This window comes from Salminus brasiliensis, chromosome 17 (assembly GCF_030463535.1).
Source record: "Salminus brasiliensis chromosome 17, fSalBra1.hap2, whole genome shotgun sequence".
Classification (NCBI taxonomy): Eukaryota; Metazoa; Chordata; class Actinopteri; order Characiformes; family Bryconidae; genus Salminus; species Salminus brasiliensis.
In genome coordinates, this window is record NC_132894.1 from 26,680,625 (window position 1) to 26,705,586 (window position 24,962).

General features: G+C 40.6%; 2 protein-coding genes across 2 annotated transcripts in view; one reads left to right on the forward strand and one right to left on the reverse strand.

The window, feature by feature from the left end:
• phlpp2 (PH domain and leucine rich repeat protein phosphatase 2) overlaps nt 1-19,186 on the forward strand; it is a 35,713-nt gene extending 16,527 nt beyond the window's left edge. The window contains 14 exon segments of the mRNA XM_072660200.1: nt 3,393-3,430; nt 3,433-3,538; nt 4,201-4,431; nt 6,631-6,833; nt 6,927-6,987; nt 7,124-7,219; nt 7,817-7,972; nt 8,905-9,105; nt 9,289-9,451; nt 9,691-9,821; nt 10,360-10,473; nt 12,051-12,245; nt 12,343-12,574; nt 12,776-19,186. Of these exon segments, the coding sequence (XP_072516301.1) occupies nt 3,393-3,430; nt 3,433-3,538; nt 4,201-4,431; nt 6,631-6,833; nt 6,927-6,987; nt 7,124-7,219; nt 7,817-7,972; nt 8,905-9,105; nt 9,289-9,451; nt 9,691-9,821; nt 10,360-10,473; nt 12,051-12,245; nt 12,343-12,574; nt 12,776-14,035 (3,187 nt within the window). The 3' untranslated portion in view covers nt 14,036-19,186.
• Nucleotides 19,187-21,173: 1,987 nt separating this feature from the next.
• On the reverse strand, nt 21,174-23,600 carry marveld3 (MARVEL domain containing 3). Its single transcript, XM_072659931.1, has 5 exons — nt 23,521-23,600; nt 23,179-23,286; nt 22,854-23,085; nt 22,619-22,695; nt 21,174-22,211 (listed from the first exon to the last, which is right to left on the reverse strand). Exons 3-5 carry the CDS (start codon nt 23,072-23,074, stop codon nt 21,601-21,603), a joined length of 909 nt encoding a protein of 302 aa, XP_072516032.1. The 5' UTR covers nt 23,075-23,085; nt 23,179-23,286; nt 23,521-23,600; the 3' UTR covers nt 21,174-21,600.
• Nucleotides 23,601-24,962: the final 1,362 nt, after the last annotated feature.

A 24,962-nucleotide genomic window follows, 5' to 3' on the forward strand; every position in this document is an offset into this window, starting at 1 on the left:
TAAGAATGAAAATCCAATTAGTCCTGTGTGAGGTGAAGAGTTGATTACTGTGATGACGAGAGAGAGGGAGAGAGAGGGAGAGAGAGGGAGAGAGAGGGAGAGAGAGGGGAGGAGAGAGAGAGGGAGAGAGAGGGGAGAGAGGAGAGAGGGAGAGAGAGAGATGAGGAGAGGGAGAGGAGAGAGGGAGAGGGAGAGAGGGAGAGAGGAGACGGAGAGGGAGAGAGAAGAGGACGGAGAGGGAGAGAGGGAGACGGAGAGGGAGAGAGGAGAGAGAGAGGGAGAGGGAGAGAGAGAGAGAGAGAGAGGAGAGAGAGAGAGAGAGAGGATGAGAGAGAGAGAGAGAGGGAGAGAGAGAGAGAGAGAGCAGAGAGAGGAGGAGAGAGAGAGAGAGAGAGAGAAGAGAGGGAGAGAGAGGAGAGAGAGGAGAGAGAGAGGAGAGAGAGAGAGAGAGAGAGAGAGATTAAGGGCTTCTAGTTTCAGTGCATGTTTGAGATCTCCTCTGGCAAGTCCAAATTCAGTTAGTGAGTGTGTATAAGCATGTGTGTTTGCTCATGCGTGCATGTATGCTGTCTGTGAGTGCTCATTTGTTTGCGTGTGTGTGTGTGTAAGCTGCGCATGGTAGGCTTAGTGAGTAATGTGCATTGGTGTGCAGTCTTTTGTGGGGGAAGCAGAGGCTGGTTTATAAAGGCACTCTTTCAGTCAGTGCAGCAGAGAGGCGAGACTGCCTGGCTGCCAGATAGCATCAATAGTCTTCAGGGGGGCCACTACCTCTCTCTCTTTCTCCTCTTTTCTCTCTCTCTATCTCTCTCTCTCTCTCTCTCTCTTTTGCACACTCTCTTTCGGTCATTAAAACCGTATGATCTGATGCATTATATGGCCTAGTATAAGACCACTATACAGCACTATAAGGACCACGGGCAATTAATGTGGAGTCATAAAACAATGAGGGTAGATGATTATTATTATTATATGGGCTACACACTTCAGCACTCAGAGGCAAACCCCAGTTCTGTGTGTTTTGTGTGATCTACCACTTTGTGGGCTGAGCTGTTGCTGCTCTTACACACTTCCATTTTACAATTAAAGCACTTGTTTGAAAGAAATTTCACAAATCGACTAAAACTGGTGTCATCCCTATGCCACATTAAAAGTCACTGAGCTCAGGAATAAGACCTATTCCACTGCCATTGTTTATCTATGAAGATCCTTATTTTTTATTATCAACCCATTATTATCAATGGGTGTGGCACAGGGTGTCTACATATTTGTCCATATAGTCTATCTTATATGATGCATATAACTGGTTGTGATAATGTCCATAGTACAAGAAAATGTGTATTCGATTTGTATGTGGCTAAGATGATATGCTATTTGTACTTTTAGAGCTGTTAACAATAGTACTCACTCTAGTACCTCACTGCTTGTGTACACCTGAGTGACATTATTTTACACAAATGAACAAATGAACAAATTATGGGCTTCATATAGTAAAATGTCCTGTAGCTATTTTAAGTGTGCTCAAATCATACCTACACGTATCTTATGTTTGTTAACTTTAGAATGGTAATGTTATTTGTTCCTACAGTCTACAAATCCAACTGTGTGTGTGTGTGTCTGTGTGAATGTGTAGGTTGTTTCTCAAACCATCACGCTGGTGGACCTGTCCTGCTACAGTTTAGAGGAGGTGTCCGAGTACCTTTTCTACAGCCAAGATGTTACACATCTCAACCCTACGCCACAATTTCATGAGTTTGGAGGGTCCCTGGAGGACTCTGTAACTTTAACAGGTAAGGAAATACAGACCTGTGTTCTTCCCCACATTCTGCCTCTAAACATGGCCCCACACGTGTGTAATCCAAACCTGGTCGAGACTGAAGAGCATAAACAAGTCATAAACTGTGTTCTTGATTAACTTGACTGAGGACTGTTAAAACATGGCCCTGCTCGTGACTGTTATTGTAGCGGCATAGTGTTGGTGTTGATAAGATAACAACTACACTGTTGCTCAAATGACCTTTTACATAATGGCTTGATAAGCTGTAAAGCCTTACATGGATGTACTTATGTAATGCCTGTTCCTTTTTGGATGCTAGTGTTATGGCGGTGATGGTGACTTTACTGTTCTGGGGTGCAGAGGAAATAAAATGGTCAGTTCATGCTTGACGCCTGACAAGAGGCACTTGGCTCACTGACTGTCTGCTCTGTGCAATGGGAATCTAATAGAATGGTAATCTGTGTAGAATATGGTGGTATTAGTGGTTAATTACAAATTTCTCTCTAAACAGGACTTGGGAAAACAGACTGTGTTAATGCGTGTGTCTGTGTGCTTAAGAGCTGTTCTGCTTGTGGCAGCTTTCACACATGGTTGCTCTCTCTCTCTCTCTCTCTCTCTCTCTCTCTCTCTCTCTCTCTTCTCTCTCTCTCTCTCATCTCTCTCTCTCTCTCTCTCTCTCTCTCTCTCTCTCTCTCTCTCTCTCTCTCTCTCTCTCTACTCTCTCTCTCTCTCTCTCTCTCTCTCTCCCCCTCCTTTCTCTTTGCTCATCTCAGCTGTATGGTATATTTAGCAACTGTGTGTGACAGGAGTCACAGGGCACAGTGGTCATCTGTGTATGTGTTTGTGAGGTTAGGCAGAAACGCCTTCTCAAGCAGCTAGCTTTAGCACATGTTGTGACTCAGGCGGTCATCTATGACCATGAAATAGTTGCAGATTCTCAGAGTTGAAGAGTCATAACCTCCACCCTTTTTCACTCAGAGCTACACAGTGTGAAAGTGTGTGTCTATATGTATATTAAGACTATGCCAACAATATATCTAATATCACACATTCTTGCTGATAAACACCAGATATTTAATAACTTTTATTGTTTTTATAAATTCAAATAAACACAGAAGAGACACAAAATTATATTAAGCAATGTAAACTACAGTATTTATTCTATATTATTATTGTTATATTGTCTTTGGGTGGTCGTACTGTTGAAAAAAAAAAAAACATTAGGAACAGCCATGTTTTACAGAATTTTTAGTGCACCTAGAAGGTGACACACTTGGACGGTCTTTGGGGTAGAGAAATATGTGATGATCAACCATCCATCCATAAATGGGCCCATGCGTGAGTGCCACTCTTATATCCAGGGCACAAAAGCCAACTGACATTTCAGGTCAGGTCAGGCAGGCAATGCAAATGAAAATTGCCAGCTCATGCCATTAAAACGAGTATAATAAAGCCAGCACTGTATATTTTCATGAGAAAGGAACAGTGGAACAGTTTTATTGTAATGACAGTATTTCTACACCACTGAATGTCACCAACAGTATGGGTTAATGATTGTGTATCTTATCACTGCTATGCCAGCTTTACACATGGAGGAGGGCTGTGTGTATGCTTGCAGGTTTGTCCAGCTGAAGAGCCTGAATTTGTCTCACAATCGGCTGGTGTGTTCCCCGAAGCTGTGTGCGAGATCCAGACCTTGTCTGAACTCACTCTTTCCTGCAATGGACTCGACTCCATTCCATCTTGCATTGGCAACCTCCAGAGGTCAGAACACAAGTCCGTCCCTTCCACATTGACACAGCCCCCTATTCATGCAGTATATTGAGTTACAAGTCCTTTTAGAATAAGAGCCCATCACATGTCAAATGATTTAAAACTATATGTACAGCCAATGATCACTATACAGGTCACACCCCTTTTCATAAAAACAATATGTCTTTGAATATGTTTGGCTTGCAGGTCATGTGGAATATTGGCATTTAATGAGTGGTTATGAGTGGATTTTAAATATACTTTAAAATTTGAATAATCATATGCAGGACGTTAGGTACTGCATGTCAATCCTGCCATGAGAATTTTTTTTCTTTTTTTTTTTTCTTTTTTTCTAGAGCTCGTGTGCTCCTCACATGAGCCAATCCCCTGTCAAACAAGAATTTTTTTTTTCTAATTGAGCCAGTGAAATGTATTAAGCTCAGCTGTGCTTGTTATGCAACCAGATTAAATCAGGCTTAGAAATCAGACCAGTTTTAATGCTCTCAGCTTGGCTCAAACAAGAGGGTACTTAACACAAAGAGCATGAGTGAATTTCACATACAACCAGCGCGGTCTTCCATGTTTCTTATAGAGGGGTCGCAGAGTCTGTCTGACTAGAGGAGATTAATATGACCCAGAATAAAGTGAGTTTGACATGTCTGTTTGTTGTCCAGCCTGCAGACACTCTGTCTGGATGGGAATCACTTGAGCTCCCTGCCAGAGGAGCTGGGCGGCCTGTCACAGCTCAGTAGCCTGGGGCTCTCCTTTAACAACTTCCCCAACGTCCCTGCTGTGCTAGAGAAGCTTGGTGCCGTGGACAAACTGGCCATGGCTGGGAACCGAGTGGACACTCTGGAGCTTAGCAGCCTGCTGCGAATAAAACACATCAAGAGCATCGATTTACGGTGAGCCATCAGAAGCTATTGTCTTTTGTTATTTCTTGCTGCAATCTTTATCTGTCATTTGCTACCTCTGACTCCATTCCAGTTCTCAATGTCTCTCTTACCTGTCTCTGAGTTAATACGCTTGTCAGTCTCTCCATGCATAATGTAGGATCAATATACAATGGTATCGTAACAAGATCACCCATTGGTCTATCACAGGCAGAGAGACTTTCTAGATTGAGTTTGTTCTACAAAGTGCCCTTGCCTATTCATTTCTGACTGGCCATTTTTAAATAAAACGGTCCACTCATCTCATCTGACTTGTCTTGTATTTTCTTTATTAACAGTGTTTGATCCCCTTGGAGCTTTCCGTTACAGACATTTTTCATTGTATATCATGGTCGTGTGGTTTCATTGTTCTATTCGGCCTTAGCTCCTCATCCGGAGAGAAGAGTTATTCTCTGTGTGGGATTGTGGATTTACGGGGACCTTGCTGCACCTGTGGTGGATCAGAGCCCCAGCCAGACTCATAAAGAAGATTGGTACTGCTGCAGGAACACAGAAAAAGAGTGCACTCTCAAAAGACAGCAAAGGAGAACGAGGGTGGGGTAGAATTTCTACCTTCATGAAGTATCAAAGAGTAGACATCTAAATCTAGAATTCATCCCCTGACTTTACTATTCTTAAAAACTCTGTATATTCTACATCAGCACCGATATTCAATAGGGAATGAGAGGGCACACAAAGCTAAAAGCAACAGAAAGTTTAATACTCCTCCTTATCAATTGGTAGAAAGAGAACTAAGTGCATGCCATCCTCTCTCAGAACAGAATGGAACTTCCATTGCACACTCCTTTACCCGTGTTTTTCTCAACATGGTCTTCAAAGGACATTGAAACCACTCCAGGGGAACATTTTATTTGCAGTAGAATCAAAGACTTTTGTCTGTCAGTTTGAGGATTCCACACTTTGCCCGAGTCATCTGTTTTGTTTTTTGGTCTTCTATTGTGTATTTTTCTGTTGGTGTGATCCAATTTGATTCTCTTCTTCTGTTTTGTGTTACGTGGCACAAGGACGTGAAGGTTTATCAAAAAAGTACATGCACTTGTTCAATCATGTGTGCTATCTAAAAAAAGGAGATGCAGTAGGCTATATAAAATGTGGTGATAAATATCTTCTCAGCCAGTCATATTATTTATTTTATATAATTAAGTGACTGTGCTAGGTACAATAGCTTAACACGATGGCTCATTCTGGCAGATGCAAGGGCGCTTCATGGCAGAAGAGATTGGTTTAAGCCCAACATAAGTAAATATTTGCAGCCACCAGGAGATTTCCACGATTTAAAGTGAGGACAACATGGGACAATGAAAAATGCGTGAGCTGCTGCACAGTGCAAAACAAGCAAATTAGTGATAGAGACTGGAAGAGGGTCTTTGAACAGGATTATTTAGTGGAACACTGGAACGTAGAGGCACAGGTGACTACACCCATGATGTGTGTAAGATCAACTACCTTTGTTCCACCATTACCACCAACCTTTCCCTCAGCTTGACAGAGCTAAAAACAATCATGACTCATCTGACAACAAGAGTCTTATTCTGCCTTTGCTGCCTCACAAGAATCCTGAGCATTACATGGCAGTACCACTTCCTAAACAAGAACGTTCCAAAAATAAGTAATGCAGTCAGATACGACTCTGATGGCTCGGTCACATTAGATGCATGGCGAATGGCTGAATTCAAGACTTTGAGCATGGAGAACGCAAATGGCAGGGGGAGCAATGAACTCCTCCACAGGCTAGCAATACCTTTACGTACATAAACGTCTACAAGACTTCCAAAATAGGATTGTATAGCCACAACGAGAGCTGCAAATCTAAACAGGGAATGCATTCAATTCAGTTTAAGACAGATGCCATCATATTACACCCTTATCCCTGCATCATGCAAGGGTGGCTGTGGCTAGGACAATGCAGGATCATATTTAATCATATTGAGCAGCATAATAAAAGAGTTATTAGTAATCATAAGTATTTTCTGTCTCAACTATGGTTATCAAGGACATTTTTCTCTGGGCAATCAGCAGATTGTTATTGAAGAGTTTGCCTTGCATAACCTCACTTGCATATAACGTCCATTTAGTAGCAATCACCCAGCCCCCCACATCTAGCCTCAAATATACAGCCCTCAATCTCTTGGTGCCTTTTTTGTGTTCCAGGTTGAATGGACTTCACATTGTGAAGAGTGAGACTCTGGAACCTATCAAGCACCTAACCCAACTTGACCTGAGGGACAACCGTCTGACCTCACTGGACCTGAGTGCTGCTTGCAACCTGGAGACACTGCAGTGCCAGCGCAACCAGCTAGGGGCACTCACACTCAGTGGCTTTACTCTGCGCTCTCTCCATGCCAACAACAACCGTAAGTAAAGCCCTGCCATGATCTCAAGTTTACGCTCAAGTTTACGCTGTTACGCTACTTAAAAAGATGTGCTGAGGTGCAGTATCTTCCTAGGTCTGACTACAGTGAACATCTATCCAGTTCCCAACCAGATGACACACATGGACTTGTCATGGTAAGTTAAAGCCCAGCTCCTGGTAATGGCATGTTCTGATCTGTGTTTGGCATTTTTGACAGGTGCTCAATATGCAGCAGACAAGTCCTCCAACCTGCACTTGTGGACATAACGACTTGATGATTTGATTTGATAGGAATCTTCTAGAATACCTACCTGACTGGGTGTGTGACAGCAGGAAGATTGAGGTGCTGGACGTCTCTCATAATCTGCTTCTAGAGCTACCTGCAAGGTCAGGGAGTGTGTATATATATATATATATATATATATATATATATATATATATATATATATATATATATATATATTTTTTTTTTTTTTTTTTTTGTAGTCCTGAGCTGTCTGTCTTGCTCTTTCCTTCTTTATCTGTATTTTAGTGTCTGCATTTTATAGTCATTTATTTGACAGTGTATCATATAATTATGACTTACATTGGTTAGAATAAGAGTCTGGCCAGAAAACCTGGGCACTGCCTGCCATCGGTCAAATGTTTAGGCAGCTGTAACAGTAACCGCCTGTAACAGTACTAAGGTGGAAGGGTCACAAGGATGAATGTACTGCCGTTTTCATCTAATTCCTCACTGACAGCACATCCATTTGCATGTGAATGAGTTTGATTCAGAATGAGATAATGTACAGCTGGATGCTGCTGCCCTGTTTAGGACTGTGCTGTGTTGGCATTTTGGGCAGTTTGAAAGAAAAAAAAAATGAATGAATTGGTTACTTTTAGTTTTGGTGCCTAGGTTTTAGAAGTAATTAAATGCACTACTCTATCAATCGTATTTTTCTGTCAGTCAGGACATTTCTCTTGTTTTCTCTCTCTCTCTAGGCTGCTTAGTGGTCTGAGTCTGCGGAAGCTACTGGCTGGCAGTAATGCACTGCAGAGACTGCCTGACCTACTTGACCACATCCCACTGGAAGTCCTCGACCTGCAGCACAACAAGCTTGGCGAGCTCCCGGAGAGCTTCTTCTACAAGGCCTTAAAGTAGGTCATTCCCTTCTGTCCTGTACACCCATCCTATCTACTCTCCCTCTTGTTCAGACTCTCTGCCCATTGGCCTGTTTTTATTTTTCTCTCTCTTCTCTCTCCCTCTCCCACTTTCCTTCGATCCCTCTTGTTCTCCCTTGCTTCCTTTCTTTCACTCCTTTGCTATCTCCCTTCCACTTTTCACCCTCTTTTCTTTCCTCCCTCTTTCTCTTTATCCCTATCTCCCTTGAACCCTCTTTTTTCCCCTCATTCCTTCCTTTCTCCATCCCTTGCTCCTTTACCTCTCTCTCCCTCCCCCTCTCACAATGACTGTGACAGATGCTGAAAGAACGGCAGCTGTGTCTATCTCTCTACCCTGTGGCCCTGTGGCTCTGCAGTGTGCTCCACTGCCCTTTTGCAGCACCAACAGAACACATAAATGCATGGGCAGCAGCCCAGAAGACGGCACTAGGCCTCCATCTTATCTGTAGATAAAGCTAGTATATTTGGAATAACAGTGTAATGTACTTTCAAATCACTAGATATAGATGCCCTGTGTCTGAATAGAAGGAAGTAAACCCAGGGTGTGGTGGTGTAATATGAGCTGAAGAAGCAACTCTTCCATTTTCTTGTGGGCTGAATTACTGGTCAGCCTTGAAGGAACCAAAACTGATGCCTGAGTCTTTTAGATCGCTGGGTGTTTCAAAGCATCTCATTGCTTGAGCCAGGATATTTCTCTCTCTAAGTGTTTTCAGATAGCCTCCATTAAGTGATTCAAGACTATTGATTTTTCCATCTGCTTCATCCTAGGATGCTTGATGAGAAGACATCATAAAGACATCATAAATCCTAACCCTTATTATGTAGAACTTTAGTGGTAGAAAAATAGTCCATATTATAAAATATATTCCTAATATTTCTGGGTGTTTCTTTGTCTTTTTCACTCCTAGTTTAAAATACCTGAATGTGTCTGCCAATGCACTGGAGACAATCCCCCCAAGCAGCCAGTCAGAGGAGAGCCTTAGCACTCTCCAAGAGCTGTACCTTACAGGGAACAATCTGAATGAGAACTGCGCTGCCCTGCTGGTGGGACATCAGAACCTGCGAGTCTTGCACATGGCCTATAATCAGCTGCTGTCGTTTCCTGCAAGGTATATCAGGGACTCTTAAAGTTTTCTGTACATTGTCATTTCAAATGAAAGATTGTGTTTTTGCTTAGATAAACTTCATGTCCTTTTTCCTGACAAAAATGTTTGACATAAAGAATAGTGTTGAGTTTTCAAAAGGCAGTCTTTTACTTAGCCTTATCTTTGGCACTGTGATTATGTTCTCAGTAAGCTGAGTAAGCTGGAGTTGCTGGAAGAGCTGAATCTGAGTGGTAACAAGCTGAAGACTGTCCCCTCCACTGTGTCCAGCTGTAAGAGGCTGCATACCCTCATCGCACACTCCAATCACATTAGTGTCTTCCCTGAGGTTCTTAACCTACCTGAGATCAAGGTCAGTTTGTGTGATTCAAAGATATAACAGGCAAGACTAGACAGATTTTGTTAGATGCTTATCAATACTTGTGTCTGCGTGTAATTTTCAATATGTGTTTTTTACATGTGAGTAATAAACTTAACATTAAAAGTGGTTGAAAAGAATTGGCATGAACACAAATACAACAATACGTGTTTATATGTACTTTGCATTAATATCAGTAAACAGTTTTGTCTGTTTGTTTACTCCATTTCTAGCTGGTTGATGTGAGCTGCAATGAACTTACCGAGATCCTGCTGCCAGACTCTCTGCCTGCCACACTACAAGAGCTGGACCTGACAGGCAACAGCAGTCTTATGCTGGAACACAAAACTCTAAACCTGTTCAGGTATGCCCCTAGGCTCCCCATGGCTATAAACTAATCATCTATCCGTCTCCCTTCTAATGCTTTTGATGCACATTTGTTTGATAAACTGCTTTCAAGTGGTCTCCTATCAGGAAAAACAAGTTTCCAAACAGAAGTTACCACATCAAAGTATAAAGTTGGGTGCATTGACATTTCACATGTATTGTTTTCAAGCAATGAAATGACACAGTACAAATTATAAATGAATGGTATTGGCACTTGAAAGCAGGGAAAGATACAGTGGTTCTTTTGAGGAGGGTCAGACCAATCTGATCAAAACAGACCAAACACGGCCACTTGGAAACAAAGTAGTTTTTATGACTCATGTAGATAAAGAGGTCAGTTTAGTTTCTCCCCTGGGTAATTGTATATGAGGTTAATTCATCAAAATCATATTAAGTAGAGCTACACACTAATCAGTTTCTTTTTAAATCTAAATTGTCTGTAGCTTTAAAGACTAAACAGGATTATGTTTAAATCTCATCCTCTGTCCCTATATCATTCTCTCTTTCTCTCTCAGTCACATAACAACTCTGAAATTGGATCAGAAGCCATCCTTGACTGCAGGAGACTCACAGGGCACATCTACATTGTGGGATCATGGCTATGCTGAGATGAGTGGCCAAAGGAACAAGTAGGCAGCCCTGAACTCTCTTACACATGAAGCTTTTATGCAAACTGTTATCTCTCACCGTATCAGAGTTTGTCTGTAGGAAGTTCTGTCCGTTCGTACAGAAAAGCATTTATGAGGTCATATCCTAATGTTGGACATGAGGGCCTGGCTCGCAGTCTCCGATTAGATCATTCAAAAGGTGTTTGATGATCTTGAGGTTAGAGTCAATGTCTTTCACACCAAATTCTCCCAACCATGCCTTTTTGGATCTTCCTTTGTGCACTGGGGCACAGTCATGCTGGAACAGAAAAGGACCTTGCCCAAACAGATTGTCTTGGTGTGCATTAAGATTTCCCTTTACTGGAATTAAGGGTTTTAGACCAACCCCTGAAATACAATCGCATAGCATTATCCCACTTCCACCTAACCTTTCAGTTAGCACAGTTCAGACAGGCAAGAAGCGTTTTTTTCGTGACATTCCCAAACCCCGACCCATCCATCAGACTACCAGTTAGAGAAGCATGATTTGTCACTCCACAGAACACATTTCCACTGCTCCAGTGTCCAGAGTCCAGTGGCTGTGTCATTTACAACACTCCATCTTGGCACTGGCATTGTGTATGGCATTGTGCTAGGTAATGTACGGCTTGCAGGCAGCTGCTTGGTGTGGCCATTGCGTTACAACAACAGCATGTGGGAGACCAGGGTTCGATTCCCGGTCTGGGTGACTATGCTGCGCTACACCAATAAGAGTCCTTGGGCAAGACTCCTAACACTACATTGGCCCACCTCTGTAATACAAGTAACCTTGTAAGTTGCTCTGGATAAGAGCGTCTGCTAAATGCCGTAAATGTAAATGTAAATGCTTGGCTATGAAAAACCATGCCATGAAGCTCCCGGCCCACACCGCTCTGTAACTCAACCTGCTGTTCCACTTCATGGCTGTGGTTTCTAAATGCTTTTTATTAATACCTCTTACAGATCATGGAATATGCAGATGCAGAGGACATTTCACAAACATGATGGCCTTCTATTACAGTACAATGCTGGAATTCAGTGTGCTCTTTAGAACAATCCAGTCTTTCACAAATGTTTGTAAAGGCAGATTGCATGGCTATGTACTTGATTTTATACACCTGTGGCAATGAGACTGATTGAAATCCCTAAATTCAATGATTAAGAGGTGTGTCCCAAAACGTTTGTCCTCATAGTGTATTTTGACCACAAAAGTGTCTTTGTGATTATTTAATATGTTGCCTGATGCTTAGGCCAAAAATGTATGCTAATAAGAAATATTGACTGATTTAAGATTGATGCTCCCCTAAAATCACCCCACTGTGGTGGAGGTGTGTTATATAAAATTGAAATTCTTCCTGTGGGTGTAAAGCACATTCAATCTTTCATGAGCCATCCACGTGCTGGGCTCCCCCTCAGAGGGGCAGGACTTCTGATCGGTCTCTGTGATTAGTGTCAGATGTCTCTTTTTCTGCTCTGCTTACATTTGTGGGTGCATATTGTTTGGGAGAAAATGTGTAACTGAGACTTTGTGATAGAAGTTACTTTTATATAGCTCAAAGCTCTGCTCTTTCTCCTTGTAGGTTATGTGTTTCTGTGCTGGCAGTGGACCGTTTTGGGGACAGCATGGAGGCAGCATACGCAATCTTTGATGGCGATCGCAATGAGGAGGTTCCACGTCTTCTCCAGTGCACCATGGGTGATGTACTGGCTGAGGAGATCCAGCACAGCAGTGTGGACAGTGTATATATGTGCAACACTTTCCTCACTTCACACAGGTGTGTCATGCCTAAACACATGTAAGCAATAGATAAAGTGGTTAATGAAATACATTGTTCTTAATTGGGCCTCTTATCTACCCTATGTAATGCACAGAAAGCTGGGGATGGCTGGACAGAAGCTGGGGGCATCAGCTCTGCTCTGTTATATTCACCATGAGTCCTCAGAGCCAGGCAGCTACTTCAGTCTGACCGTTGCCAATGTTGGCACTTGTCAGGCAGTGCTGTGTCGGGATGGCCAGCCGCTGGCTCTGTCAAAGGTCTTCAGCCTAGAGCAGAGTGTTGAGGAAATGGAAAGGGTCAAAACAGCCAAGGCTATTATCACTGAGGTAGGACATGCTTTCCAGCACCTGACAAGGGGTTAGTGGTCAGTTCATTTTGCAAATCCCTCATGGACTCCACATGGCCCAACGGTTTAAACTACAACTAACAGTTTTGTTAAAGGACCTTCATTGAATAAAAATATGCTGATCATAATTGCAAATGATTTTCTAACTAAGTATGTGTCTTTTGACCCTTGTATGCTGTAGGATAACAAGGTGAGTGGTGTTACATGCTGCTCTCGCCTGCTGGGTTGCTCCTACCTGTCACCTTGGGTTTTGCCCAAGCCCTGGGTACGCACTGAGCCGCTGTGTGCACAAGACGAGTTCCTGATCCTGGGGAATAGGGCACTCTTTCAGCGCCTGTCCTACCATGAGGCAGTGAAGACTGTGCTGGCTGTCCGAGATCCCAGAGCTGCTGCCAAAAAGCTCTGCACATTGGCTCAGAGCTATGGGTGCCGGGACAATGTTGGGGCAGTGGTGGTGGCTCTGCACATTGGGGAGGACAGCTGTACCTGTGAGCCTCCGCTTACCGCTACCGAGGTCAGAGGAACGCCTGCACTTACTTCTGTCCCCATATCTGTTCCACCTGTTGACCCTGCCACACCTTCCTCAAGCAGCGGCATTGCCTCAGAATTCAACAGTGAGACGTCTGCCTCAGAGGTAGGCAGCGAGGCTGGGTCCACAGCATCTGATGAGCACCCTTCTTCAGGCCCGAATGCACGGCCAGATCGACGCTGCAGCCTGCATCCAGCAGCCACTCTCTGCAACATTGGGGGTCCAGGCAGTTTGGGACCTGGGGCTCACCCAGCTCTCTTTCAACGCCAGCCATCATCTGCCACATTCTCAAGCAATCAGTCTGACAATGGCCTAGATAGTGATGATGAAGCTCCATTAGAAGGCGTTATTTCCAATGGGAGTAAGTTGGAGGTGGAGGTGGACATCCACTGCTGTGCTTTTCAACTCCGCTCTGGACCTCCTGACAGCCCCAAGGAGCTGGACCTCCGCCACGACCCCCGGGGCTCCGACTACAACAACAGCAAAGTGCGTCGGCAGAATAGTGTGGTTGTGTCTGCTACTAATGGCTGTCTTCTGGCTGTATGTGGAAGAGAGATTTCTGACCTGAAAAAATCTCCTTCTACTTCTAGTCTCTTTGGGAAAAAGCTCTCGAATGGCTCTGTGGTGGCACCAGAGGACAGTCACAATATTATTGAGGTAGCACTGGAAGCACCCAAGAAGAAATCTGGTTATTTTGCAGCACCTGCTCAGCAGGACCCTGAGGATCAGTTAGTTGTCCCTGCAAGCCTGGAACAAGATGTTCGGGAGCAGCTGAGGGGCCAGAGTCCTGTGGTTCCAGGACCTCCTGCTCTCTCAACACCTCCCATTAACAGAGATCCAAACTGGGACCACCCTCAGCCTGGTCTCCCTCCCACCACTTTTCAACAGGAGGTCTATGACACTGCCCTGTAGTGGGCGCAATAGTGCAGCACCATTTGACCATCTGTCTGAAATAGTGCCATATCGTGCAGGCAGGCACGACTCCTCTTCCTGCCTGTGGAATATTCCAGTTCCTGTTCAGCTCTGTCATAGTGTGTGAAAGCCCTGCATGTGCTTGTGGTAACATCCCACCAACTAGGACTGGTCTGTGGTGAATCTGAGGAGGAGCAGACATGAAGAACAGGGAAATGCATTCAGATTTCAGGACCAATGAAATGAGGTCTTGGAAAAGATGGGCTGTCCCAGACCAAACCCCACAGCGCAAGCCTAGAATACCTCATAAACAACCTTGCAACCTGACTTGCTACATTGCCCTTTATGCCAGAAGACATTTGCTTAAGCAGGCTTTTATCATTTCAGTTTCTTCTTCACTGAAAGGTTACAGGGGCTAACCATGACCAAAAGGTAAGAAAAGTGCCTTTTGCAGATGGTTGTGGCTCTTCACTGGTCTGGTGTTTTTTCACTGTTACCCAGTAACGCCAACTCTTTCTTCTGCCCTCTTGTGGCTGTTGTGGTTGATTTAACTACTGTTGTCTGTCAGGATGACTAAATCATTCTGATAGATCATTGTCAGCTCCATCATTTGAAAGGAAAACCTTTCTTATGTGGAACAAACATGTTGTGGAGGAAAAAACAAAGCTCTCTCAATTTCGTCTGGTCTCCTCATTGGAGTGTCGATCAACCAATTGAAGCCATAGGGTAATGGAAGATTACAGGCCCTGCCTGTTTGGCGTACATATAACTCTCGGTCACTCTGGAACCCTCTGCACAATGGAAGAGAACAATGCATCCCACGTCATATTTAAACTGTGAAAGGGTCACAGTGGAGTGTTGGTAAGAGTGAGATCAGAAAGGAAAATACAAATTTTGACCTCTATGTGTCATATCACCGGTACATCCAGTTCACTGGGGAGGCATCATCATAGCTCAGTGGCTGAGCCCATTTTGGTGGGGATCAGAAAAGACCTCATTAACTTTGACTGAATTTACTATATGGTCTTGGGTTGCTAGGAATACTTGAAGTGTGCCATGAGAGACTGGCTTAGAGCACCAATCCCTAAAGTGTTTAGGGAAAAAAATACTGTATATACTGATTGAAAATGACTGGGTTATTTTTCATCCTATATCTGAACCGGAAAACTGAACAACTAGTATTGTTTATGAAACATGATGAAATTGAATTTATTCTTTTTTTTTTTACCAAACAGTGTATGAAGTAATACATATGATACCCATGTCATATATTGTGCAGAGTGTGCTTCTGTGTGTGCGTGACACCAAGTCTTATTTCTGTCCCTTAATAATTTTTCTATTTTTTTTTCCTAGAGTAGGAAATGGAAGAGAACTGATACAATTACTATCTTTCAAATCAAGATGATATCTAGTGCTTTAGGTATCTTGAGTCAGAGCGATTTTTAGTTAGAGACCAATGGTGGAGTTTGCCAGAATAGACCAGTGTGCTCCTGGACTGAGGGGCCATCTGGTGGTGATCCATATAAACAGCATTCTTGCATACTGGTTTTGTACCTCTTGGGTTTGAGGAAGTATCCAAGTATACTGTTCTTCTTAATCTAATTCACATCAATTGCACTTCATTTTTATACTGGAAACAGTTTTTGAACAGTTTTGAAATTGTCTTTAAAACTAGATGAAGACAGTCATAATATGGATAAGTAAGACACCAGACTATCCAATTCACACTTACTCTGCCTCGCCTTTGTGTGACCTAACACTATATGTTGCACTGCTAAACACACAAAAGAATGAATCTGTTCGGATCTGAAAGGGACATGCCACTATTTTTCATTAAATCAGATGTTTTTGCACTGGAGCAAAGTCATCTTCTCCATGTTCTACATAGAAGGCTCTTTGACTTCTGTATCAAGACTATGACCCTGACAAAAAGTTATCCAAGTGACCATCCATCCTGATAAGTATTCTTGTGGGATATAAACAGTTTTAAATGTAATAAGCAGGGATGCTTTTACAAATGAGTCACTCTTTGGATGTGGTGACCTTGGATCAGTCTAAACACTATACTAAACACAGAAGGGTGAGGGGAGTGAGATTGGAATTTGAAGCTCACAAACATTCCACATGAACACTAGATAATCCCCTGCCTGTATCTGCACTTTGTTTAAGTATTATGTTTCGTCGTTGCATTTTAATCCATCCATTTAGCAAGACGTTTTTTTGGCATTTTCAGGATTATTTCTGTTCAAGTCGTGCCGACTGCACACTGTGCCAACACACTTTTGTTTTAAGACTTACTGTATTACACAGGTCAGTAGTGTCCTAATCTCTAAATACTTTACTTACAACAGGAAACTGATAGTCACTTTTGCAGAAGTCGCTAATGTGGCTTTGCGGAGCTTTAGCAGGCTGCTTGTGGATTAAAAGACTTTTCACGTATAGCTGCAGACCAAATTCTGCTGTTTTTGTGCCAAAAGGGGTCATTTGTAAAAGGGATGTAGCAACCTAGAAAGGGGGTTTGAGCAACCCAGCATGACTAGTGTATTTTTTTTTTCTTTCTTTTTTTTCCCCTTCAGCTCTGCCATAGCCTTAAAAAAGGTTCATTGCAACTTACACTTCCCCACCTCCATCTCTTAGCCTTGTAGTCAAATGGGCAGTAATCATGTGTAAACACTAATTTGTATGTTAATGTCTCTTTACTCTATATTTATAAGAGCTGTTTCATTCTATTTAGACCAAACACAGAAATCATTTGCTCTGAAACAATCTAATATTTTGTGTGCAAACTGAAATTATTCCCTGCCTAGACTGAACGTTCCACGGAGTATTATATAATTATGTTAAAGCTGAATTCCTGCATTTGAAAATATGACGGCTATTAATGGATCTTTTTTTTTGTGTTCCACATTTGAATTGGGAAAGATCTTGTACTACAAAAGCACTTTGTATATAGTTCAAGGAACCAGTACAAATATTAATATATTTGTGATAGCCTACACTGTATATTAGCTATTTGTTGAAATGCACATGCACTCATAGGCCTTGAGTTGTGATTGCTGTGGCTACTTGTGGCCAAATATTATTCTCTAAGAGAAAGAACTTAATGGAAATATAATCTAATATGTATGAAAAGCGGTTCCATGTTGGGCGTGTTGTACAACTGAGAGAAAAGCATTTGTTTTCAGCTGAAGTAGGAATGGGTCAAAGCTCTCATGAGAAGGGATACTAATGATGCATTGCATTTTGATTTACTGTAATTGTGACAACGAGGTAAGTAAGTGGTGCATTTGCCCATGCAGAAAGCTTGTTAGATGAAGTCAACTGCTTTCACCCAGACACAGTAGCTCAACATCTACAGGCACACTCGATTAACACAAGAAAACTTTCTTTTTGGTGCGTCATAAATGATACACACTAATACAGTACAGTACAAACATCTCCATCTTCATAGCATTACATCACAGTTGGCATGACGTTATCTGTTTACCTTCTTAAACATATATGCAAAACCTTGAAGAATCACCTGTACATATGTGTAACTCAGTGGCTGAGTTTGTGTGGCCTAAAGATTCATACAGGATGATGTGGGGAGAGTATTGGCACAACAGTGTGTGTGTAATGTGTGTTTGAATGTAAATGACCGTTGTTACGCACAGTGCGCTGCCGTTGTCTTATTGCTGTGTGATCTAGCCTTGTCATATAGTTGCTTATGGAACTTTAGCTTTTTAAGACTGCCTGCCTAGGTTTGGTATGTTCAGAATCTGTGTCCTTGTTTTGCCAAGACTGGACCAGTGTCGTACTTCCAAGTGCTTCGAGTTCCTCTAATCATTTGTGCTGTGTGCGTCCCCTAGCCAAATTCCGTTTGGTCTGTCTGCTTTGAGCATTTTCTGAGCGTTTCTGACTAAATTCTAGCCAATATTAATTTGCATACAGCCCGGGTTGAACAGTCAGATTTCACATTTGTATTACCATCAAAGGACGAGATATATGGGATCATGGAAATAGTTAAAATTTGAGTGTTAGTGAGGAATGAGTGGCCACTGGTATATGTTGTGTGCACAAAGTTAAAATGAATGATGAAGAAATTCCCTTTAAAAGCCCTCGTGTAGGAGCATATGCCTACCATGTGTTCTGAATACAACTGCTACTTAGACATGTAGTATTTACGTGCAAAGGCCGTTTATGCTGATGTAAGTAAGTGGGCCATACTAATAGTGTCTGTCTATATAGGTTTATTCTAAGGTGTTTAATTTAACCTTGAAATATGTGAATCCGCTGTCTGTTTTCCTGCCTGTAAGTAACTATACTGCCTGAAAGGGACTGTGTTGGAACAAAGACCATGGGGTTGCTGATGCATCATGTGCATTCTGGGTTTTTGGTTTTATTTTCGAAGAGATTTATTCCTTTGAATGTGAAAATATTTCTTTTTACTCATTTATGAGTTTACTCTTTTCCAAATGGCTTGTTCCGGACACACAGGGGTCCGGAAGATGTTTCCATTCATTTGACATGTGACCAAAGTTTGATCTCGCTATCATTTCTGTACATTCTTTTTTCTAGAGATGCTTGAATATTTTCTCTCAATGCCAAGAAGCTGAGGTTTATTTTTGTACTTCATAGGTTCATGCAAATTTATAGGCCCTTCAGTACAGAATCTAGAATTTAAGGTTCTATGGCAAACCATCACCCCCATTAAAAATTTTTTGGTTAGGATATTAATTATTAATGTATTTAATGTCAAAAGCATGCCCTATATAAATGATTACATGTAATACAAATATATGAACATGTGATTACTTTGTATAAAATGACAAATGTTTATGTTTATAAGGCATTGTTTTAAATATCCAAAGCATAATGTATATGATATTTTTATGTTTTTATTTTAGCATGCAGAAATCTGCTGAAGATTTTAATTTTGTCCTATTTAATGCGGTTAGTTATAGGATATTTGTTTTACTGATTTTGGTATAAGGCCTAAACGCGAGCACTTTTGCTGTTTGTCAACTAGACCTGTATTCCTTTGGATATTGAGGGCGAGTGTTGGCTCATTATTTCATTTGAGATGCTGCTATGACTAGTTTTGAGCAGAAAAGCTGTATTTTTAATTAACTTTTCAGCAAAGTAGCAATAAAAATTTATACTGTGAAATCTGTTTTAAGTCATTTCTTTCAGAGAGGACAGAGTAAACCTACAGCATCTGTGCATCAGTGAAATATGACTTTGCTGTTACACTACAAAATGCTGGGTTAAAAACAACCCAATCTGGGTTATATTTATCCCAGTGTTGAAATGTCTTTTCTTTTCTCAGCTGATTTACATTTATTGTCATTTATTGTCAATAATAATAATAATAATAATGAAAGCAACCACCAGAAATACCACAGTAACCACTTTGAACAACATGTACAATTGTCTAGCAACCTCTTCAAACAGCATAGCAAATGCCTAGCAACCCAAAAGGTTTAACAACTGGAATAGCACAGCAACTGCATAGCAATGACACATCAACCACCTGTACACAGCAACAGCTTAGTAAAAAGATGTAATAGTGAAATATAATTTATTTTAAAGAACAAATCAGTTATATAACAGTTGCCCAAAGTCTTAAGATGTGTATTCTTTACTACAACTTGCTTCACAACAACAAATTTACCAAACTCCAACACAAAGGCTTCTTCTGTTCCTCCTAGGAGTGTAATAGTGCAGGTATTCGCACCGAACCATGAGGTCCAAACCACAGTGTGAACCCACTGCATTTTGTGCACTATTACACCCCTAGTTCCTGCAGTTGAAAAGAGGGTAATCCAGACATAACTCATGCTTTTAACAAAACTGGTGGACCAGCTTAGCTTGACCAGCACAGCATGTTTTTTTATTTGCATTTGATGGTTCAGTTGGTCTATCAGCATGACCAGTTGGTCATACTGGTCAACAACCTTGTCATGATGTTCAACCAGCTTGAACTGGAAGTGGCCTTTTTGATTTTGTGAACAATCAGGACACGAGTAGAGTGCCCCTAAGCAAGGCTTACTTATCCCGAACTGTGGCCTGGCCCTGGAGCCAAGGCTGCCCACTGTACACCAGTAAGTGTGTGTTCACTGCACAGCTGGGTTAAATGCAGAAGGCAATGTCTTACATGCAGCACAAATGGTGACTGAGTGGTTGTTATTTTCTTCTTTAACTACTATTACAGCTAAACTGGCCAACCAGCTCGAGCTGGCCAGGTTGCTGTTTCTTTTAAAGCAGGGTAGGAAGGTACTGCCAGCAGTGTTGTAGGAATGACAAAACCATAGCAACAATCCAACAAAACTACCAACTTGGCTAAACCCAACATGCAGAGCACCAGTCATGAGGTTCATGGAGAGAATAACTGTCACAAAAAGTGTACTGTTAAATTAAATAAGTCACAGAATTTAAGTAAATTTAGCAAAATACTGTAAGCATGTCATTTGTGCATTTATAAAAAAATTAAACAAGCTTTGTATGATCTCGTTTAGATTGGCTTGGACTTGGATTTCATTTGACCATAATTTTTCCTGATGTGTTGCCTGGGTGCAGCAGTAAAAATAAATACATAAGTAAAAATAATTTATTACAAAGAATGTTTATTGAAAGTGTTTAAAAAAAGCTATGCCTGTAAATCTCTTATATAGTCTACATTTAAACGTACTTGTAACATGTAAAAGACATAAAAATACGGGGGGGGGGGGGGGGGTCTGTGACCCTTTTTTTTTTTTTTTTTTTTTTTTTTTTTTTAAACAGTGCTACTGTAGCTTGGAATGCTCACATAAAAGCACTGGTTGATACAGTTCATGCACAGGTGAGTAAAAAGTAACATTCTGTCAGGTGCCATGATATCATGATACAGTTCCCTTTCATTCCTGTTAACAGTGTTTGGCTGGACAATGTAAACAACATTTAACATGGTAAGCAAACATTTCCTTGATTTATTTTTCTATAGTTAAATAGTTTGATTTAATATCTAAACACTGTGGCAGTGTTATAAATCATAATTCACTACCCACAAAAAAACACTGTACTTACATCAACATCAATATCAAAACATCAACCATTTAAACTAGAAGTACCAGTAATAACAGAGGTTATTTACATACCAGTTATTAAGGCACAGTAAACTAAAATAGCTTGTTAAAATCTGAAAGCTTAAAAAATTATTATGTACAAATGAATTACAAACAAAATGGGATACAATTAAAAAGGAAAATGTAGAATATGGCCCATTAAGACCACAACCCAACAAACTCATTCATTTAAATGGTGTGTCATATTTACTTGCAAGTAGTAGAGGGGCAAAATGCAATGTCTGCGGTGGACAGAGGGTAAACAATTTTTTTTGGTATTTAATTGGAAGAAAAATAAAAATATGTTTGCTCTTACTGGGTGAGGGGATAAGGTTAGGTTCACTTGCTGGAGTGCAAAATTCAAATTTTATTTTATTTTTTATCCATTTTATTTTTCTAAACATTTGAATACTGGAGAGAGTTGGGTCTGTGTCCTCTGGCCTTCCTACACAATTGCTCCACTACATACCTAGAAGTCTCTTACAAGTTGTTATCTTCCGCTTCCCTCTGTTGCTTGAGCTTCCTGACTGCTCGGAATGCTCGCACAGCAAGCACGGCACTTAAGAGGAAAGCTATGAAGCCAAGCACCCCAAAGATTCCTCCTGCTATGTCGGTCCCATTTAGACTACACTCAACACCCTTGAGGGCTTTGCTCTTGTACATGTCCTCTCTCTCCTTACAGGTTGCGCTGTTGTACGTCTCTTGGAGCTTGATAAAGTAGAAGGCCACAGCAGGGATGTAACCCAGGCCTATTAGTCCATCCAGTAGAGCCTCAACCAGTAGTACCGCGGGCCAGCGGAAGGGCACTCTGAATAGCCCCAGCGCCAGCATAGCCAAAGCATAAGCCATCAGTGCCCCGCCACATGCCATGCTGAAGATGTAAGGGGGCAGCTTGAGCTGGTAGAAAAGCTCATCGAGCTGCTTTACTTTCGCTGCTTCCTGCGCTGTAAATGCCTGTGCACCCCCGTAATAGTAGTAATAAAGCCCACCCAAGCTGGCAATGTCCTGATATTGTCCCTTGTTACTGTAGGGTACACCAGCACAGATGACGATTAGCATGTTTAAGAGGAATTCCATTATTTGGCAAATGCCTGAATGGTTTCAAAACAAGGATAAAGATCATATCTTAGTCAACAATGAACAACATATTAAAGATCTACATGAATAATGAGCATGTCATTAAAGGGTCCATATAGTGGAATCCAAAATATCTATCTATCTATCTATCTATCTATCTATATATATATATATATATATATATATATATATATATATTTTTTTTTTTTTTTTTTTTTTTTTTTCAGTATGTCAACAAACATTCACTTCGCAGTTGGCATGGGTTTGACTACGGTCTTATAACACAAGCTGACTTTTAGTAATTGGAGTTTATCGCCTGCATGCCGATCATACTGTCAGCAAAGCTTGGATATGTTGGATATGGGTCCTTTAATTCAAGCTCAAATAGGTTGTCAAAATGAGAAAGTACGCATTCTCCTACCTCTGGATGTTGGAATATATCGTAGATTGTAAAGAGCCTGTCTGTGATTTGTCTCATAAGTCGATGTGTCTGTATACCTATATAAACAATTCAATTGTGCCAATTTTAAGGGCCATTAAAGAAAATATTAAATATTTGATGACTTATTAAAAATTAGGATGAGCAGTGTTATTATGAACATGTTTGATAATAGTAAGATATGGTTAGATGTGTATTAGAGCTTTTTTTCTCTCACACTTCATGATGTTCATGGTGATGGGTGTCCTCATAGGCAGGTGTTTTCGGGTGCATATGCGTCCTCCTTTGTTTATCTCTGGGGTGTCTCTCCTCCTCATACTCGGAGCTCCTCTCCTCCCTGTATCTCTCATCACTCCGGTACTCTCTGTCTCTGTTCCTGTCCCTCTTTTCGTGGTAAGGATGGTTCTGGCTTCTGGATTGATGAGGCCAGTCAGGCATTGTTGAATTAACTGTTAAACAATCAATAAATGACCAAGTTAAAGTGATTGAGAGGTGTTAAAAGTAACGTACAGTCACTTTACAAAGCTAGACGGAACAGTGACCTGTGTGTTTGTACTGCAGATCAGGAGAACTTCTCTGGGGAAGCGGCTGGCTGAGATTTCAGACCTTTCTACTGTTTCAACAAGTCGCGTAACTTGTTGAAGACTTGGCTAATAACAAAGAAAAGGGTCAGGTCAGTTTATACCATTAGACATTCTCCAATCGTTCTCACTGGTTTCTGGTTTCAATCGTTTCCCCTATACCTGCTTAAATTGATCATTTAGGCCTTTTCCGGAGGCTAATGAACATTTTCTGACTTCGTACACGTAACAGGTCTGAATAAATCGAGGTAACCCCACATTATCTTCGGATAAAGCATTTTAACACGACTAGTTTAAACCTACCTCAGGACGTTTCTGCGAATTGTGTGATTTGTCTTGTTTAATTTATTAAAATGCTTCCTGTTCTTCTGTTTGTGTTTCTATGCTCCTCCTCTTCACCTGTGACTCCGGACACCGCCTTCACCCAGTTCCTCACAGGGCTGTCAGACTGCTTTAGCTTTAGCTAGTGTATTCATATTAGAGAACCAGTCCCAACAAGTCCAAATCTTATTAATAATTCATAAATTATTATCATCATTATTATTGTTCTTAATACTACAACTAATAATAATGCTAATAATAATAATAATTATTATTATTATTATTACAACAGCTATAGAAAATCAGTTGACATATAAAATTCGAATTCTATCAATTCAGAATATACATTTTAATAATTAGTTAAAGCATATAATTAAACAAAGTACCAACAAAAAACAATTAATTAATGTTAACACGTGGTTTAATTAAAATAATTAAAATAATAATAATAATAATAATATATATATATATATATATATATATATATATATATATATATAAATAATTCCTATAGTCAAGGCTATTTTCTATAGACTAAGAAAATAAATATATATTGTAATATAGGAATACATAGAAAATAAAGTATTAGTAAAATAAAAAAAAATACTGATCAAATATAGCATGACATCTATGTTGTTTTATACATTTTAAATAAAAAAATAAACATTTACCAAAGGTAAAGGTAAACACCCTAAATTTAACTAAAAAATGTTCACGCTTTATTTCTTATCTCTTCTCATTCTTTTAATGTCTGAAATGCAAATATTTACTATGCAAAGTAACCAGTAAACCCACATGGTTTTCTTGGTTTTTATTTGACATGTTTATGACCATGTTTATGTTAGGGACTAGTTTGCTTTATTTATTTGTGTTTTTAAATATGTTTTACAGCACAAATCAGGAGATTGTACATGTACATGTAGCATAAAAATTGTAAATTAGTGTCTCTTGTATCAGGCAGCATATTAAAAATTGTTTTGTGTAATAACACTCTGTGAAGTGGCATTTAACATTTTCAGATGTCTGGTTCCTGAATTATTCTGATTCAGCTAGTGTCTCTACAAAGCATTCTCAATGATCGTCCTCATATAATAACTATTTAATATTGCAGACATCGGATGGTCAAGTATATGTTATATCCTAAAATAACCATGCTTGTTACTAATCTCATCCCAGTGAGCTTACTTCAGCTTGTAGGTTTCAATTCTGACCAGTACAATTCATGAAGTACAATAAATTATTATGGGATTAATTAATTTTACTTGTATACATTACATTTCAGCATGTAAAAATTTGAAGATCAAATGTTGCGCAAGAATAGAACGTTTTATTGGCCACAACTAATACTGTTACTTGTATAGACTGAATTCCTGATATCAAGAAAGAGTAAATTAAGAGCTAAAGTGGCTTTACATAACATTGCC

Bases quoted from the DNA above. Each gene is read 5' to 3' on its own strand.
- marveld3 (XM_072659931.1), bottom strand. From the start codon at position 23,074: ATGCCTGACTGGCCTCATCAATCCAGAAGCCAGAACCATCCTTACCAC. The intron at 22,696-22,853 runs GTGAGAGAAAAA...TTGTTTATATAG, and splicing joins CACCATGAACATCATGAAGT to GTATACAGACACATCGACTT. The intron at 22,212-22,618 runs GTAGGAGAATGC...GAAACCATTCAG, and splicing joins ATATATTCCAACATCCAGAG to GCATTTGCCAAATAATGGAA.